The following is a 19344-nucleotide window of genomic DNA, read 5'->3' as shown; positions in this document are numbered from 1 at the left end:
CAAAGAAGTGGTTAAAGGGCTTACTCCTACAAATAAGTAATTGCAAAACATGGTTATGTGAAAAAAAAAAAAGTTGTATGAGGTCAAAATCTTAAGCAAACTTAGCAGCCAATCTATGTACACTACCTTTTCAGATGGAGAGTCCGCCACCTGCTTCACTAGGGACTGGAGAGGTCATTGCTTTGCGTGTAATGTTCCACAGTATGGCATTAAACTTATCTATCCACATGGGGAATCAGCGTTTAAGTTTTATGCAGCTAAAACTTGGAACAGTCTTCCTGAAGATGTGAGACAGGCCTCTACTTTGACAATATTTAAATCCAGGCTCAAAACGGTTCTGTTTAGCTGTGCATACGACTGAAAGGTTTTTATTCTGCACTCTTCTGTTTTAATGTTAATTTTATGATGATTATTTGTGATTATTTATGTTTTGATTTGTGTGATTTTAATGTCTGTCTTATTCTGTAAAGCACTTTGAATTACCTTGTGTACGAATTGTGCTATACAAATAAGCTTGCCTTGCCTATCCACAACGACACAAGTAGGTGGTGCAAATTTATTTCTGCACAATTAATATATGAATAAATGGAAGATTGATCAGTTTAATTGATACTTTGCAGCTGATGTCATCAACATTCTCTGGGAGTGTGATGCTAACTGTAGACTCTGCTCCATATGAAACTCTGTTACTCAAGTTAGACTTTAATCTGAGCTTTGTTTTAACACAATCTGACTAGAAAGAACTGGTGAGCAGATGTGTGCTGTTAAACACATCTCTCATACATAAAATCATAGTCACAAGTTAGCTAGTATTAGCCAAGTCTTTAGTTAGTCACTCTCACCATTTGTTGAAAAAACACCTAAAAAGGACCTAAAAAGGCAGTCATTGATCACAGGCTCCTGAAAATGTGCTTCTTAAATCCATTTTGTACTTTTTTTTTTCTTGAGTTTTTAAACAATCTAAAGTCATCCATGGTAACAGCTAAACATTGGGGAATAGACATACATGTAGAACATTCCCAGATGTCACTGCAAAATATCAATGGCATACCATGAAGCATTTCAGACAAGCAATAACATCTCTGCAATGGAAATTTATGAGTATTTATGTTGTGAAGAATAGATTTTTGTCGTAGTCTGTCTTTATGTAAATGAATGTTATTTCTACCTGAGACCCAGACCAGTCATTAACATATGTGAAGCTCAGCAGAAACAGCCTCCAGGAAACCCTTTGTAGTTTTACCTGTCTTCAGGTTTAAAAGTTGATTAATACATGACTGTGAAAAGATGTAACTCTGCTTTTGTAATGTATGTTGTTTTGTCATTCTGGTATAAATACTAAGAGCTCACAGGCTCAGGAAGAGACTTGCTTGGAACGATGGAAGGCTGCTGGTCAGAAGCCAGGCCAGGCATACGCCTAGGGATGCACCGACACAATTCTGGTATCAGATATCGGTGCTGATAATGAAGCTTGGACATTAGCTTGGACATATAATATACTGAGACCACTAGTCAAAGTACTCAAGTTTCAACTTTTATTTATAAAAAGTAGTTATTGGAGAGATAAATAACATGTATGTAAAACATGGATCAGTCTTATTTTTGTTAAAAGGAAATAAATGCTGTTTTCAGTCTGGTATTGGTTGATTTCGAGTATCAGCACATGCTTAAAGCTACTGTGCTGGAATTGGTATTGGAACTGAAAAAGCTGGATCAGTGCATCCATACGTAGGCCCTATCTTGTCTTGTCCTTATCTGCTGTACCAAAGAATAAACACTTTTGTATTTCTTAACTCACCAAGGTTTTGCAAATGGATTATCATTTCCACAATGATATGCCGATCTCCATATAGACAAACTGCAACCAGACCCCTACCAGAACAGTTACATAGTACACCTAATGCATTTCTGTGCCGTGCCAGCCCCACACTGCCAGCTCAGTCCTTGTTATTTTCACTTACATCAGAGGTATAATGCTACGTACAGCAGAAGCATCGCTGGAATGGAGTGTACTACACTGTAATGGACAATACTATTGTCTGTGTCTATGAGGGGTCAGGTCTCCAGGTCCTGGGTCCTGTACTGATAGTGAATACAATTCGCCTGCTTTAGAACTGCAGCCTCATGCCTCTTCTTTCAACTCTCGGGCTACTACCGTACAATTTATTCTACAACAACTTTATACATTACATTTAAATATGTATCTTTGAGCTATACAAAATGCTATCTTCTAACTAGATTGTTAAAGTAGTCATATTATAATTTTGTGCGTGAAGTGTCTTGCTCAGAGACAACAACAGTAAGCCAACTCAGGAACAAAAATTTAAGAGTATGGAATAAATAAATTCAGCAGGCTAAACTGCTTTACCACTAATTGTGAGTCAGAGTTCTGGGCAGGGAGTGTCTGTCACATGATAAGGTTGGTTTTGAGGGGATTCTGAATCACTCAACTAGAAAAATAAATCCTATATTTTGCACATCCAGTCCTGCGAGGTTGGTAACAGTCTGCCATTACCAAATAGCTACTCCTAGAATGTCACAGGCAGTGTGCGCTCCAACTGGTTAAAGGAACACAGGAGGGACTACATGCACAAGAGGGGAAGTGGCCACTATGAATAACGCATATGACTGATGATGAGTAACAAGGAAACTAATGATAACTTTGTACGGCAGAAAATATACAGCTAGTCTCGATTTAGTCTTGTGCCACAAAAAATAACAGGCCATTTGGAGCTCCAAGAAAGGCAGCGCCAGCATTACACAAATGGTACACCATGCCATACCATCATTATTTAATTATATATGCTTCTATTGGGCCTTAAAAAGTGATTTACATATTTGTTACTGTTTCTCAAATTCCTATGTTTGCTGCTCCTATAGAAGTGGGCAAAAATGTCATAATATCAATGTCATGATACTAAATTTGGTGATACAGTATTGATATTGTGGGCTGATGTACTTTTTGGTATGTTTTACAAAATCATTTTGTGACAAAGCTTCAATTTTGTTGCTTTTTCAAAAAACTTGTTACAGTACATTAGACATATTCATTGTTTTAATTATTAAAATAAGTGTATTTCTTACTAAGTTTGTGAAGGTAATGATTTAAGGAAGCAATAGTGATATATTCCAGATTATCATGTACAATATATCAATTATTGCTTGAATTAGTTGAGAAAATTTATTACATTTTAATCCGAGACTACTTATCCTTAACCAATTCAAAAGAATCTTGCCAATGTAATATCAACAACAGCTCAACTTTGCCATGTCGTTCTCTATGGCAGAATTACATGTACAATGCTCTACATATGATCTGGCCCCGTTTTGTCTGTAGTGTAAAAAGATTGGCCCAGAAGCTGATGGATTTCCAATGACTCATCCCCTTTGGAATCGATCCACAGCTTCAGTAACAAGACAAAAATGTGGCTTCTTTTAACAAGGATTATCCCAAAGCCTGCAGTGTAACAGCCTACATGTGTCCCAGTATAGAATCTCCATTTTGTTTTGACAATTTCACAACGCTACTCATCCTGCCCTGTACATCTGACTAGCACATTTGTTTACACTATCCCACTTGTCTAGAGGGGAAATGCGTTTGGAAAAAAAAGCTTTCTGGAATGTTAGGAATTCCCTCAAAATGTCATGTACGGAAAAGTTGCAAGGGTTGCCGGGCACCAAAGTCCAGGGATGAGAGGTAGGAAGTTAAACATTTTGGCAAGTTGAAGTGACCAGAATAGCATAACATCCAACCATACATTTTGTGACTTCAACCACAACAATGTAACCTATATGGTGAGGGTTGATTCTAAAGGGTGCAAATGTATAAGGGAAGGTGGTACAGCTCAAATCGGGCTTAGCAATGTGTGAAGTATTGACCGCTAAGACAAGTAGGGCATGGCTGGGTGGGTATCGATGAAGCTAGCAGTTCACTGGGAGAAAGGTCAAAGCTAACACAGAAGTAGGGAATATTTTTACAGTAAACTAATGAGGGCTATTGCACAACTTCTTCCAAGTGATGGTAAATAATATGCATCTTTCATTTTCAGGAAGTTCTGATGAAAATTTAAACTTTCTTGTATTTTTATTTATAGTGAGTAGTTACTGCTCAAGAGGTTGTGGGTTAAATTATTGGACTATGTGGCGTCACTGTGTTCTGCTGTTATGGTTCTCAACAGGGAGAATCAACAGGGGCAAATTCAGGTAGCATCAGTAGCATGAGATAGACCCAACAATATGTAAATATAAAAATCATACTCTACACACATGTAGCCCCTAGCCCGATGGATAAACCCCCACACTATTGCAATTGTTGAGTCTTGTGAATGATTGTTTCCCAGAATTTCAATTTGAACCAGGAATCTTCCAGTTTAGGGGCAAATGAGATGCACTGAGATACACCCATCACAACATCGTTTTACTACTGAAAACAACTACTGCTCTTTACTTGTTTTACGAGAGCCGTGTTGCCACATTTTTCAGTACCCTCTTTAGACTAAAGTGTTCAAATGCAGATTTATTTATATATTCTTCTATGGAGATAGCCATTTAAATCCAGTTATTTAAATCACATAGCTTTCCTGGCAACACAGATTAATAAGACCCCATGTCCCTTAGGGCAGATGGTGGGGGCCAGAAGGTGCAACTAACCTTGAAGACGTGCCAGTTCCCAATCACAAGTCAAGTCAATAGACACAAAGAGCCCCTCTGCACATGAAACCAGCCTATTAACCTTTCTACAGAACTTTAGAATGGGCTCATCCAAGCTGAAAGTCAGTTAGGGGCAAAGATAGAATTCTTTGGTGTATTGGCTGCCATTTGTTTTAGTGGGTCACACTCACACAGGGAGTGCAGATGGTCTGTTCAGTGTGTATACTCTCTGGCCAAAGCCGCACTTATTGTTTAGCAGGCATCTTATGAGAGGATAGTGTAGGATCACTTTCTCCATTAAGAATACAAGAAGCTGCATTAAATAAAAAATTAATGTATGATTGTGATCAGATTTGAGGTTTATGCTTCAAACTTTCCAAATCAGGATTCAGTTCACAGTTGCACATGTCCAGGAGAGTTAACATTTGAAAAAGGATTGAAATATGAACTACTAAACCGAAAAAAGAATCCCAAACATTTCAGATCATGCCATGAGGTCTAAATTGTTATTTTTATTCTCTTGTACACGCCAATATAGTGTAGTTTTGGTTTAGTCCTGATTTCGATGCGGTGTGCAAGTGTGAAAGCACCGTTACTGTAAAAAAGAAATTATCTCCCCACTTGAAGAGGCTATCTGGTTTAGGGAGGAGAGTGTGACCGGTGGTCCAAAAGATGAATGAGCTGGCTGGGTCTCTGAGAAAATCCAAACTTCTGTATTGGGGAAAAACAGGACACTCTACTAAGACAGGAAATGAAGAGACAAACCCAGAAAGAAAGTAGCAAATACAAGTAAATCCATCTCCCCTTCAGTAACTTTTAACTCTTGTCTCCAGGGAAACAGCACATGCACTGTAAAAGACCTTAAGACAACAAAGGATATTATCTACATTATTACTACTGGTCTTCATACGTCTCAGTTTAAACATATGGTAGGCCATAGATGTGTGTGTGGGACTAATTAAAAAGTGTCCATGTTGCTAGCTCAGCAGGTGGAGTCATGAGCGCTGGTTCTGACCTTTTAGCCGCATGCGCCTCCATTTTTCTCTTTTCCTTGCATTGTTGATCAAACAGGAAAGAGCAATTAGAGAATGTTGTTCCATGCAGAGGAAAGGAGGGGAGAGATATAGTGAGAAGGGTGCTCCCTATGTAAAATGACAAAATACTAAATACTATTGACTGGCAGTGTACTGTAAACTATTTATTATGAAGGAATCATCATCATTCATCTTGACAATAGACCTACACGCACTTTGGTTTGCTAGACAAGATTCTCTTCCAATGCAATGCACTACTTAATTTCTGAAATGCCAACCCCCAAAGTAGAATGTTTAAAGTTTAATGATATCTAATACAAGGAGAGTATCCTCACAAATGACATCCCAGTGCAGAAAAACTAAGAAATATGTATGTATGTCAATATGTATGGCCCGATGAAGGCCAAACAGCCAAAACGCATTGGTGTTTGAACTTTTTGAATGACTTTTCAACTTTGTATTCAAGACCGGTCCCAACACTGAAGAGCACGAAAAGGACAATTATGTAAGACCTCTATGCATCTAAGTAGCACTCCTGCCTTCTAAGGTTTTGATGAGCCAGTATGTAGTATATTAATGCGCCAATTGGTGACATTATGGCCACATAATTACATCTGCCCCACTAGCTGTCAACAAATTAAAGAAAGGTGTCTTAGGAATGATCACACTATAAAAAAACATTTGTAAATCGACATAAGCTTTTAGTAAACCAGAAAAATACTAAACCAGAAAATGTTCATGATCAAACCCAACAGTAAGCATAAACCTGATCCAACTTTACCCACGATTTTCTGATTATCAATTGTGAGAACAGACAAGTTTCAAAAGTTGCCAGAATTACTACTTGTTTCATTCACCTGCCCTCCATCTTCCAAGCACCAGGTGGCCTACTTTGCATATCTCCTGTCCTTGTCTCCGCAGGTCAAACCCCACTTGACTAGCACAGAATAAAAACTGAATACATAAATACCAAAGTGTGTCAGGGGTTATTTCTACTGCTTATACGGGCTCAAGTTTAGGGCCATTTCCTGAACAACAGCTGATTTTAAACTTAGCACGTTAAACAGGAAGCATAAGTTTGGCCCCGTCAGTACCAGATAATATACTCCCTGTGACAGTATGAAGAAAGCAGAAGAGGAGGGCTCCTTAGCTAAATATTGGCAACAGCAGTGGAGTCTGACAGGACGAACAGGCCTGGTTGTAAAGGCATGTCAGCTCAAGCCGGGGCACGTTGATATGGGTTCAGCAGTAGTCTTGAGAGAGAGCGTGAGACCTATCTGAAGTAGACAGAAAGCAGCAGGCTTATGAAAATGTGCAGTTAGCTTGACACATAGAGATTCTAATATGGTTGACTGTATTATGGGGAATATGAGGAACAGAACCACAAATTATATGTTAGATGGAGGTGTAAGCATACTTTTTGGATGGATTTGACTTCAAAACAGTCAAAAGAAGCTGTTCCTACATGTAAATATGTTAAACTAATCAAACATTATGGTACCAAAAGATCACATTAAGATTTTACAGCTAAAATATCTTTTTAAAATATGTACTATACAAATAATTAAATTCTAGTCCATTAAGTTGAATGTGAGAATACTACACTGGCATTGTAGAATAATGAATACATGAAGCATTTAGTGATAGATCAATACCAAAATATCAATGCATTGATACAGACAATGTATTCAAAATTAGGGATGTAGCAATAACCAAATTATTGTGATATGGGCTGTCACAATACATCAATTTACAAGTCTTTTTGCTTAAATTCATTGTTACGGTGCAGCAAGAGCTAAAAAAAATACATGACCCTTTGACCTGTTTCAGTGCAGACTAAATGAAGAAATATCTGTTATTAATCACTTCTAAATCTTAATTCTTTGGATTATGACAAGGCATTTTAAAAGGAAAAAGTACACAAAATATCACAAAAGGTATCGTGCTGTGAGATGCATATTGTGAAAATATAACAAGAGATAAGATTGTTACATCTCTATCAAAAAGTATCAATTCAATGCCTATCCAAAAATATAAAAATTTGAATCAAATTTTAATTAATTATTAAAATACTTTGTTTATATATTAGTTTATCGGAACATAATAATAATGATATATTCTAAGGTCGAATCATGTTGGCTTGGCATGTCATTAAAGACCTTTTAATTATTCTTTCACATGTTTGTTTTTTGTTTTTTTTGGAGCATCTGGTTTATTAAGTGTATTTCTAGTTTGATCCTTGTTTCCAGGAGTACCCTCTTCCAGTTTCACAGATAGGAACACCTGCAGCAAACTGCCACTTCCTTGTTTTCTGAGGAGTGTCAATGCAGTTTCAAACAAAACCCCTTGGTATCAGTATTGGATCAATACCACAATTTTGCCATAGTTTCGCTTGATGCTGGATCAGACCACTAGCCTATACAACGTTGAGATGCCATAATATATCAGCCATTTGTCAAGTTCAGAAAACTAGCAACTTTTGTTTAGTTTATTCCAACATATGCATTTCAAACTGCACTATTTATCAAAACTTGACAAGCATGTGCTCTTTACATAGTCTAAATAAAACTAGAAGGGCTAGTTAAGCTTTGAAGATCTATGGTGTTTTATTACTATATATATGTTTTGAATGTACAGTGCTATGCCCACATACATAGATGTATTCAACATTGAATATTATTAAAATATATAGACTAAGGCTTGATATTTTTTTGGCTGCATTTTACATTGGATTCAGAAACGGTGCTGGAGTATGCAGTCTGCCTTGTATTTAAATATCATCTGAGGACAAGGAGGAGGAAAACTAAATTATAGGCAGTCCTGGGGGAGTACAGCTGGAATGGACACACCCACCATTCTGGAGATGGTGGTGGGCTGTGTTCCTCCACTGGCCTGGGGGAGCTCATTCTCACCAATAGAGTTATGTCAGCCATTACCTTCTGTACTACATCATCTGTGGTCATTCTGCAACTATAATGACCAATATATGAGCAACGCTTGCATCAGGAGAGCTGTAATTAGGTTTCATTTCTTTCTTTCTTTTTTTAAATCCACAATTTAAAAACAACTGATGAGAGCCAGTTCCAAACAAGCCAAAAGAGAGATAAGTATGTCATGGGAACTTACTCTGTTCCCACACGCTACTTTAAGGGGAAGAACTAAATCATAAAATAATAAATGCAAACCTAACTTTGGATCTACTAAAAATGGCCCTTAATTGACAAAATATTTACTCAGGAAATAAAGACGTGAAGTATAAAAATATATTTTGATTAAGAAAGATAGAGCAAAAATATGGCTTGAATGAAAAAATAACTGCATCACACCTTGGTAGCTGGCTACTAAGGAAACCTATGAAAAATGTAGTTGTAGTTATCTATGTTGACTTAACTTTTCTTTTAGAAGTGTGAGCAAAATGACTGGCAATCTATTAATACATAAATTGCCAATACTGGTCCCAAATCCCTCTACCTGCATGCCTGCTGGACCTTTTAGATATAGTAGAGACATATAATGGAGATCAGTAAGCCATAATCAGCCAATATAAGTGTAGGTGTCACTACCTAAATTTTATGCTCAGGAAAGTTTAAATATTTTATCTCCAAGAAGTCTGATGTGATGGGACACTGGTGACAATGATGTCTGAAACGTGCTGACACACTAAATGGGGTGCGTAATGCAATTTAATGTGGCTTACTAGTCAGCCCTACACTGTAACGCTGTTATAATAGCCAAAGGGGGGACTTAAACTGTTTGTGGTATTAAAGTGGCTATTTCACGTCCCCTCGGACAATAATGAACTGTTTTATCTCAAACACATAATATTTTAAAGTAGGGGTTACTCTTTGCTGCATATTTTTCTCTGCGTAAAAAGCGGCTGACGCACAAACAACTTTTATCACAATGATGAAATGAAGACGGCTAAAGAAACCTTCGGGACAAAACACTCAGGCCTCCCTATCAGCAGTGAGAGTGGCAGTTTGAACCAAAGCAGGGTACTAATAAAAAGTAGACACACCCTCAATGTAAACGAAGTGATTGTGATCATACGTCCAAGGAAGAGATCCAAGCAGTGCAGTGCATGGCCCCGCGCTCATGTTGTTGGGAAAAGCCGCTAAATGCGAATTCCTTCCCTGAGCTTTGGGCGGACTCCAGTTTCTTTATCCACATTTCCTGTCCCAAGCAATCAGTCCATGGGCGACAAAAGGCGACAGCGGGTCAGCAGATAGCGTGGTGGACACTCACTTACCTGGACATAATTGTTCTCGCAGTAGTCCGCTACTCTAGTAAGGTTCTGGTAACTCTCCACAAGCGCTCTTTTCCCGGCCGGAATCTCTTCCTCTAACAACATTTGTAGCTCTGCCATCTTACATCTCCCCGCAGAGCCTCCCTTCCCTCTGCCTTCTCTTTGATTGAAGCAGCCACCAGCCCAGCGAGCTCTCCGCCTTCGAAAAAAACAAAACTCTTTCGCTCGCTATTGTGGGAATCTTGTCCTGGCGGTGGCGTACGCACCGCCCAAAGATCGTCTGTAGTAGTGAAGAGGAGTATTTAGAACCCTTTTGTAAATAAAAGTTAAGCAGATCAATAGAAATTCTTTTACATTCTCTTTTAATCATCTCCAATTTAAAGAATTGAAGTTTGCACAGCTGTGCAGGTTTAAATTTTGTGAGATTCAATACATTACATTTTTATCGTTCAGAATTCAAACTATAATTCTGTCTATTTAGAAAGATCACAATTATGTTCTGAAATCATATTTTCTGTATCCTATTTCAATTTTAGTCTAAATTATGAGAAGCTGTCTGGTTACAGACAGTATATGAGTTGATAATATATCTATCATAAATGACCGTTTTTTTCCCGTAAAATAAAACTCAATCGGTAGTTCGATAAATATCAAAGTGAGATATCTTACTTGCCCTTTCTGTGATTTTATCCTTCCATCTGACCGGGGAGAGAGGTGGGGAGGGGCATGGAATTTCAACGCTGGAGAGTGATGGGACTTGTAGTTTCATGGACAAGATTTGACATCAATTCTATTAGTTAAATTATTTTACTTAAATATCATGTTTTTCCTCACAAATACAATTTGAATTAACATTTCGCATTAATGTAACACAAAACACAAAACTGCGCCCAATTCCATCCAAAGTTAGAGAAATAAGCAAGAACTGCCTCTTGGCTTGAGTCCACGTCGAGTGGAACTTCATCTCCCAGAGTGCTTTGCTTCCTACTTGATTACACTGTTCATGGCGTCTCTCCCTAAGCTCAAGACAGGTCGCCTTCTGACAAACAGTTAGGGCAGCGAAATTACGGTAAGTAACAGCTGGATTAAAATTCCCTCCACACTTTACGTTTATAAACTGCATATTATGTGCAATCTGCGTTATTTGGAGGCCTGTCGCATAGAAAGTATAGCTGCTAATGTCTCTTCTTGCTACTGGTGGTGGAGTAGTGATAACGCTGTTGTTATGATGCACTTTAGCCCCATGAGTTAGCTGATTTCGTTAACATTATGGCTGAGCCTTCACTACCATCATTTGGGCCAAGTATTACCATTTGTTATAGCGGATCTTTTTATGTACATGCTCCTGCTGAAGAACGTGTCGACTTGACGATGGAGGTGGAGAGTGTCAGTAACATGGAGGAGGACAGTGGTCTGACCCAGCTGAGGTTTGAGGCTGCCGTCAAAGTCATCAAAAGCCTACCCCCGGATGGTAAGTAAACGAAGTAAACGTATAATGTTTCTCTATTGTCCAGTTCAGCATTAACGTACAATGCCCAAATGGTGCCAGGCGGGCTGTCTCCTTTAGAGCTGCCATTGCAACAGCTTGGTTGGTCTGCCTGCCTGGGATCTTGCTACTTACCATCACTAATCTACTTAACAGAGTGTGTAGCCTGGACTTTCTCATGCAGTCGTGGTTGGACGCAAGGGTAGTGTCCTATAGACTTAATTTAGGGTTAATATCATAAATGGGGATGTCACAATATAAAATGTTAATATTATGATTATTGTGAGAATAAACATCACAATATAACCATTACTGTATTCAGGATTATATTGTTAAACAGTGAAATACTATTACCATTCCTGTGATGTGTACCAAGTCAAATTTTATATATATAGTGAATAAATGTTGAGCAATCACTTTATGTCTAGGTTTACATTTTTGGAGTATAAATTGAAAATATTTACAAATGACCGTACTGTCGGTTTGTAAGAGAACAATTTGCACAGTGGGATTCTAATTATAGTGCTAAAAAATATAACAATAGTCAAATCATAAAAACTATGCAAACTACAATATCCTGTTAACATTTAAATGTTAATTCCATGCTGTTTTAACTACCTTCAAAGTTCAGGCCATGTGATAACTTGAAAATGTATAACTGTATATGCTATTGTTGTAAATATAACATTTTCTTTTCTTCTTAGGCCCTTTTCAGCCTTCAAACGACATGATGCTGAAATTCTATAAGTTTTACAAACAAGCTACGGTGGGACCATGTAATGTACCACGGCCTGGGTTTTGGGATGCAGTTGGCAAAGCTAAATGGTAATGATATAACTAATTGTTACTGTATAATAACAAAATATGAAATGACCAATTTGCCCCAGCACAACAGCATACTTAATCTTTGGACATTGTGCAATATATGTAGCTCTGTTTAGAGTTGGCATACCTTCCTGTGTTAAGGATCAGGTTGTGTTAGGTGATCTCTGGACCGTGAAATGCTAAACTCATTACCAAGTCTCCAAGTTACCCTGGTTAGATAGTTACTTTTGCTAGTGTAATGTATCACTTATTCTCATTTTATTTTAACTGTTTAGTACTTTTGACTTTTTGTACCACTGAGCTAATCAGATCACTATAACCTTGAATAAACCGTGTGTGTGAACATGACACACAGTTACCTAAGATGGCCCAGAGTATTGCATATTTTCTATTTGTACTTAAACATTATCAACATGTATTTTTGGTATAGGGACGCATGGAACTCTCTCGGGGATATGTCCAAAGAGAAAGCAATGGCTGCATATGTGGATGAAATGAAGCTGGTATGCTGTATTTTATTATAATATTTTGAAAATTTCCTTTTTTAAATCTGCTGTACCTGATGGCCTTTACTGTGAAACGTGAAAAACAGAACTAGTTCATTTTAAACCGTTTGTAGTGGTCTGTTATTCTTCATTAACCTTACGAACACCCAGGACCAATTATTTATAAGTGCTTTGCACAAATTTCAGAGGCCAGAGTGAACTTTTGCTGTCCTGGTAAACCTAACAAGAACTAGCTAACCCTACATCCTGATTATTGCACAATAAAATGCTTTATAATTAGATCAGACACAGTGGACTTATTTTGACTTCAAGAATTGGTTAAACAAAATATATGTACTGGGGCAAGACAAATTTTGCTGAAATACATGGGGAAAAAATTGGTTATTGCCTCAATGAAGATATAATATAACATTATATAAAATATAAAATCTCCACTGCCACATCTTCTGTACCCTCACGGATCAATTTTTGCATTTAATTATATGCTTTATAAATGTATTTGGGACACGACATAAACTAAAATACAATCAGCTGTGCTCTTCGGTTAGCCCAGAGACTATGCATTATGTTTAGTTTGGATCACTTTGTGGATCAGGGTTGTTTACTGTTGTTGCAGATCCTGGAGGGCATGCCTATGACCGGAGAGGTGGAGGAGCTGCTGCGTGTGCTGGGACCCTTCTATGAGCTGGTGGAGGAGAAGAAGAAGATCACACAGATATCGGACATAAGTGCAGGTGTTTGTCTGTCCCACTCTGGACTCTGTCTCTTACCCTCCTCCGTGACCTTTAACCTTTTCTTTCAAAATTTGGTTTTGACATGCTCAGCCCGTTTGACAAAGTTTGCTAGGCAACTGGAAGGCAAGTAAACATGTGTAATATCACATCCCGTGTTTGGTGCTCTAGTTCAAATTATTTGTGTGGCTAACCTAGTGAGATGGACTTGCCCGTGTAGTAAAGGTCTAACCCTCTAGTTTCCACTCCAACCTTTATCCCAATTCTTTTGATTTTTACTGACTTTATAAACTTTTGCTTTCCAAATTTACCGAAAGGTCTTCATTGTGCCATTTTAGTCATTGAAATGTATTCACAATGACTTAATGTTGCAACCTTTATACATTTTATCCAAACCTTTGAATCCTTGCTTTACATAAAGTGCTTACAATGGCCTCTCTGTTGGTCAGGCTTCGGAACAATGATGAATTCAGTGCAGACCAAGAGTGTGGCAAAGGACATTGTCAGGAGCATGGAATTGAACGGAACTCTAGAGACCAAACCCCGGCTCATGTCTCATATGAAAGAGGTGTCAGATGAGGAGCTGCAGGAGGAGGCAGAGGAAGATGACGAACAAGTATTGCAAGAGAAGAGAGGTATGTCCTGCTCTGATAAAGCGTATGTTTACATGCACATCAAAATCTAATCATTATATGATTTCTGGAGTTGTCAAATTATTGTAATGTTAAACAGTTACATCTCTCTCAGATTTCTCTCTGATTGCTCACACCTGTGCACCACCTAACAAGGAAAATTGTGTAAAAAAGGGTAAACTAATGTGACAAAGACAAAAACGAAAGAGAAATGTTTAATTGAAAGAATTATTTTAAAACTGATTGTAGTATGTCTTCAATTAACAGTTACTGTAAATATCTCTTGATTAACCGCCCCGTGTCACCATATGCTTTTGATGATCAGATTTCTCTTGATCATCTAGTTGGGTTGCAAGCAAATGGCTTATCTGATTATTCTAGTTGTCTGATTTTTACTGGCCAGGTATATGTAATCACTGTGGATTTGAAAACATGCCTGTGTAACTACTACAGTATCTTTGGATAAATTAATTATTAGACAGATGTTGTGTTTTTTTTGTTTTGTTTTTTAAATAAACTTACAATACATATTATGTATTTATTATTTCTTTTCAGAAAGGAGATCACCGAAGAAGAAAGGCTCAGCCCGAAGATATCTGTCAAATGGTAAAGTGTCTAATGGCGGCACTCACCTCACCAATGGGAACCATTCAAGAGCTGCTCTGAACAGTGAGGACTCCCAGGAGGCATTAGAGCCTGTGTTGAACGGACACCACGCAGGTATGACATGCTCCAGCTCCATTTGAATATTTATAGATGAGATGATAGGGTTATATTCCAATTTAACCCACAAAATTCTCACTGCGGCCCATGTGACTTATAGGTTATACAAGGACAGTCAGCTATTGTTAGTCAATGTTTGGACTTTGGGAATTGAGTTCATCTTGGGAGAAAACAATGGAGTTAATTGGGTATTTAATTGTAATAACATTGCCAGCAAAACCATTTTGGCAGAAATGTTTAGGTTCAAAAGAGGCATTACAAAGTTCTTAAATTCAAAATATTGCTCTTTTGCTTTAACCGTATTTTGAATAAAACATGCAATTTATTTTAACATACTTAATTTATTTTATTGAAAAAGATGGAGCAGCTCCTAATCATGTGGCCAGTGACTCTGACAGTGAGATCTACTGTGACTCTATTGACCAGTTTGGCCAAGAAGAGGTAGGCCACGTCTTAAAACCAATACTTATCTATTACTTGTCAATTTCACTACACTATATATATATTACCCTTAGAACTCTGAGCACAACCGTTCTATTGATGACCTGGAAGAGGAGGAGAGCCACAGTCTTCATCACTTGGCAGGACCAGTTCAGGACAATGTAGAAGCACGGGGAGTTCAGTGCGGAGGAGAGGATGGGAAGTCTACTGGAACCAGGCAGAAACCTCGTATGGAAGGGGAAATGTCCAGCAGCTCAATGGCCAGACAAGCACCAGGTATCATTAAAGGGGGCACATTCTTTAAAAGTTACCTAAATGATCTTTTTTTTTTTTTTTCAGATTCACTTCACAAAAAAAAAAAAAAAAAAAAAAAAAAAACACAGGAAATCTATTACCCATTTAACTTTTTTAGTCCATACCTATATGTGTTATTGTCTGCCATTCTGGGCCTAAAAACTCACGCAGGGGCGACCAGTCCTTAACAAAAGAGTCTAGCTTTCCTTCAAGGACATTGTAAAGCCTTTCATAAGGCAAAATTGATAGAAGTTTTTCACGCCAGAGGGTGAGGGAGGGAGATTGTTCCTGGATCCATACCTGGAGTATAGAAAGGCGTGCAGCGTACATTATAACATTAAGCATTTTTGTTTCTCGAGTATAGTTGTTTATATCCAATATACAAGCCTTAGGGTCTTCAGGTACTTTTACTCCAAGATATTTTTCAGTTTCCTGAAGAACTGAAGACCAAAATGAAAGAATAATTGGACATGACCACATTAATGATCTTTTAACCATGTTATAATGTTGTTCCTTCATCATTAGCTTACTCAGCTAAGTTGCATTTTGATTGACTAAAAACACTAAAATACACTGCTTGCTTGATGAAATGCCACTAATAACTCAGTTTACAATAAACAAAATGTAAACTGTAAAAATAGGTCATAGTTAAATACTAAATACTCCAACAAAACAAAAAAGATATATTTTGTATTTAAAATTTTGACCACAGATTTTTAAAAAATTTTTAGGTTCTGGGTCACATAGACCTGGGTCTGGGCCTGTAGTACCTTTGCACAGTGGTGGAGATGGCGCTGGGAGACACTGGGGAGGACCAGGAACCCCAAGCATCAATCTGAACGAGCAGATTGTGGTAGCGCTGGCCAGATTACAGGAGGATATGCAGAGCGTTCTGGAGAGGCTTCACACACTGGAGGCCCTGACTGCTTCCCAGGTTAGTCTATGACACCAATTTTTTATTAAAATAAAAGATTTAAGTTGGGTTACTTGTTGATAGGAAGAGATTAGAGAGAGATTAACATCTAAAAGATGTTAAAATCTATCCCAGCCATTATTACACAAGCTTTAAAGGCTACCCGTGGGTTTCAGAGTGATGAAAAATAGGACTGTTTCCATAGCAATTAACAATTTAAAACTAACTGTATCTTTTGAATGTGAAACATCCTCAAAATGTTGCATATAACAGGAAGCTGAAACCATGGCCTGAAACCCATGACTACTGTTTGGGGAAAAGGCCAATCTTTCCTCAGTTACCACTAGCATAGTTTCACTGGACTAAGATATTTTGTGCACTAAAAGAGGTTACCTTTTGTAATCAGTTGAAGAAATACAAATAAAATGGAGAAAATATACATATTTGTTTTATTTTATATTTCACCAACTTAAAATGTGCTTATTGAAACAGGCCCGTTCAATGGCTTTGTCTCCCACTTTGCCCTCGACCCCAGTCAACAAGAGGAATCGGGTAACTTGAGCTATAATGATCAAATATTCACTCAAATAAATGTATTCATATATATATATATATATATATATATATATATATATATATATATATATATATATATATATATATATATATATATATATATATATATATATATATATATATATATATATATTTATATTTATATATATATATATTATATATATTATATATATATTATATTATATATATATATATATATATATTATATATATATATATATATATTATATATATATATATATAATTTATATATATATATATATATATATATATATATTATATATATATATATATATTATATATATATATATATATTATATATATATATATATATTATATATATATATATATATTATATATATATATATATATTATATATATATATTTTTTTTTTCCCTTGTTTTTTTCTAGAAACCGTCCTGGTGGCCTTTTGATATCTCTCCCACAAGTTTGGCTTTCGCTGTGATCTGGCCTTTTGTTGTACAGTGGCTCTTGCGCGTAATCTTACACAGAAGGAGGAGGTAAACTATACTATATAAACTTGAATAATTTCTATATTCAATTCAAGACACAAATTCTGTATTCCAGAAGGATTAACTGAAACCTGCCCTGTTGAAGTTTCATATAAACGTCCAGATGGGTTGTAAGTGGCTAAAACTCCCAACCTGTGATCTGCTTTTGCACTAAGGAGAGGGCACCAGGAGCATATTTTCATGTTCTTTGGATGTGGAATGGGAAGGATCGGGACAACCTTTTCCGAGTTAACACCACTGTTGAAATCACAGTGTTTAAAGGTTAAGAGTTAGTCAATAACTGCAGTAGCTTTCCAGTTAATTTTCTATGGCTTTGTTGCACAAAATATACATTTTTGTTATGCTCGATATGGTTAATTATCATATATCATACTGTATTTTCCACTAGTCGCCCATGCAATGCTGCTAAATAAATAACTGTAGAGTAGAACAAAGGAATGAATGTAATAATGTGTCATGTCCGTTTAAATAATTTCTAACTTTTATTCAATATTTATTGTAAATGACAGCTACGCGTATGAAAAGTACTATAACGATTAGGATGTGTGTTCATTACTATTACCTGTCATCATTCTGTTGGTCGGCCAGTCCAGTGTTTTTCAAATGAAGAAAAGTGCCTCAACATCACAGGGTGCAGTAAGGGGCGGCTCCAGTAGTGGCTAAGGGGGGCTAAGATCTTCCATGGGTATGCTCTACTCTTGTCCCAGTCTACATGCGGGTTATAGAACCACCCAATAGGTGCGAAAGGGGAGCTAGGAGATGTTCAGGTGCATCAAGTAATTTAATATTAGCACTAAAACTTTGTAGCTATAATTGTTAATAAAAGCGTCTATCACACATGTTACCACACTGTTGCCTCGCTAAATACTGCAGGGTGCAAATGTAGTTTGCACCCTGCAGTATTTTAATGAAACCTAAAGTGGAATTCTATGTTTTACTGTGGTCTTATTTTAAACATTATTAGATTGCTATTTGAAAAGTTTTGTGCATGTGAGCATCCACCAGGTCCCCCTTTTTCTGGCGCCACTCCTGGGTCGTATATGGCATTATGATTTCACAACACAGTGTAAGTGTAGCAGGACCAAATAAACAGTTGTCCTACCTAGTGAGCCAATTGAGGAACCTGTCTCAATCTCGATTAACTGAAATCATTGTGATATTTTATGTATAAATCATGTATGATCATTTCTGTAAGAGTGTATTGTGAAAATGCGAGTGACTGTAGTGATGGCAATTGTTTGCGGAGCTCTATACTTATTGTATACCATAGCTGTATAGTTGATTTAGATCAATGAAATGCAATATTTTCATTGCATTTCGTGTGCTACTAATGTAATATTGATCTTATTGACAGAGGTTGCATCTGCACTAATCTTTCCAGAGCCATTATGTTTGAATATAATAGTTTACCTTTTTACTGAGAAGGCTTTCTCACCTCTCTGCCTGTGGACAGAGTGGTGTTTGCATGTGATAATCCAAACCTCTAATAAAGTTTTCAAAGTTCAGTTTTTTGTGTGATTCACCTGTTAACTATAGTGGTTCAGCAGCTTTATTCTCCAGCACTACACACCCAGGTCAAAAGCCTGTTAAATGCAGAGTCTATATACTGTATTACTAACCCTCACATTGATGCAATCTTAGCCAGTTCATCTATGCTTGTAAAGAAGAGTGAAAAGGGGATGCCACCCACAGTAACAAAGCACATTTCTCAAGTAATGTTTTAGCAATTAAAACACCTGTAATTGAATAAATGCA

At 37.1% G+C, this 19344-nt stretch overlaps 2 protein-coding genes across 7 annotated transcripts in view; one reads left to right on the top strand and one right to left on the bottom strand.

Annotated features, from left to right (window-relative positions):
- abi1a (abl-interactor 1a) overlaps positions 1 to 10208 on the bottom strand; it is a 49977-nt gene extending 39769 nt beyond the window's left edge. For 2 of the 6 annotated variants that reach the window (XM_033985752.2, XM_033985755.2), the window contains exon 1: positions 9934 to 10208. In XM_033985752.2, the coding sequence (XP_033841643.1) occupies positions 9934 to 10050 (117 nt within the window). In that variant the 5' untranslated portion in view covers positions 10051 to 10208. The remainder of the gene's footprint in view (positions 1 to 9933) is intronic. The other 4 variants (XM_033985760.2, XM_033985761.2, XM_033985756.2 and 1 more) reach the window with 3 other exon arrangements.
- Positions 10209 to 10917: 709 nt separating this feature from the next.
- acbd5a (acyl-CoA binding domain containing 5a) lies at positions 10918 to 19094 on the top strand. The gene is made up of 13 exons (XM_033985763.2): positions 10918 to 10999; positions 11285 to 11401; positions 12121 to 12241; positions 12672 to 12744; positions 13364 to 13481; positions 13928 to 14113; positions 14666 to 14830; positions 15192 to 15274; positions 15349 to 15550; positions 16300 to 16502; positions 16974 to 17033; positions 17468 to 17577; positions 17645 to 19094. The coding sequence occupies exons 2-13, from the start codon at positions 11302 to 11304 to the stop codon at positions 17655 to 17657; spliced, it is 1434 nt and encodes a 477-aa protein (XP_033841654.1). The 5' UTR covers positions 10918 to 10999; positions 11285 to 11301; the 3' UTR covers positions 17658 to 19094.
- The last annotated feature ends 250 nt before the right edge of the window (positions 19095 to 19344 follow it).

Source organism: Periophthalmus magnuspinnatus, chromosome 20 (assembly GCF_009829125.3).
Source record: "Periophthalmus magnuspinnatus isolate fPerMag1 chromosome 20, fPerMag1.2.pri, whole genome shotgun sequence".
Lineage (NCBI taxonomy): Eukaryota > Metazoa > Chordata > Actinopteri > Gobiiformes > Gobiidae > Periophthalmus > Periophthalmus magnuspinnatus.
The sequence above is the reverse complement of the archived record's forward strand: the minus strand, read 5'-3'. Positions and strand labels throughout refer to the sequence as shown.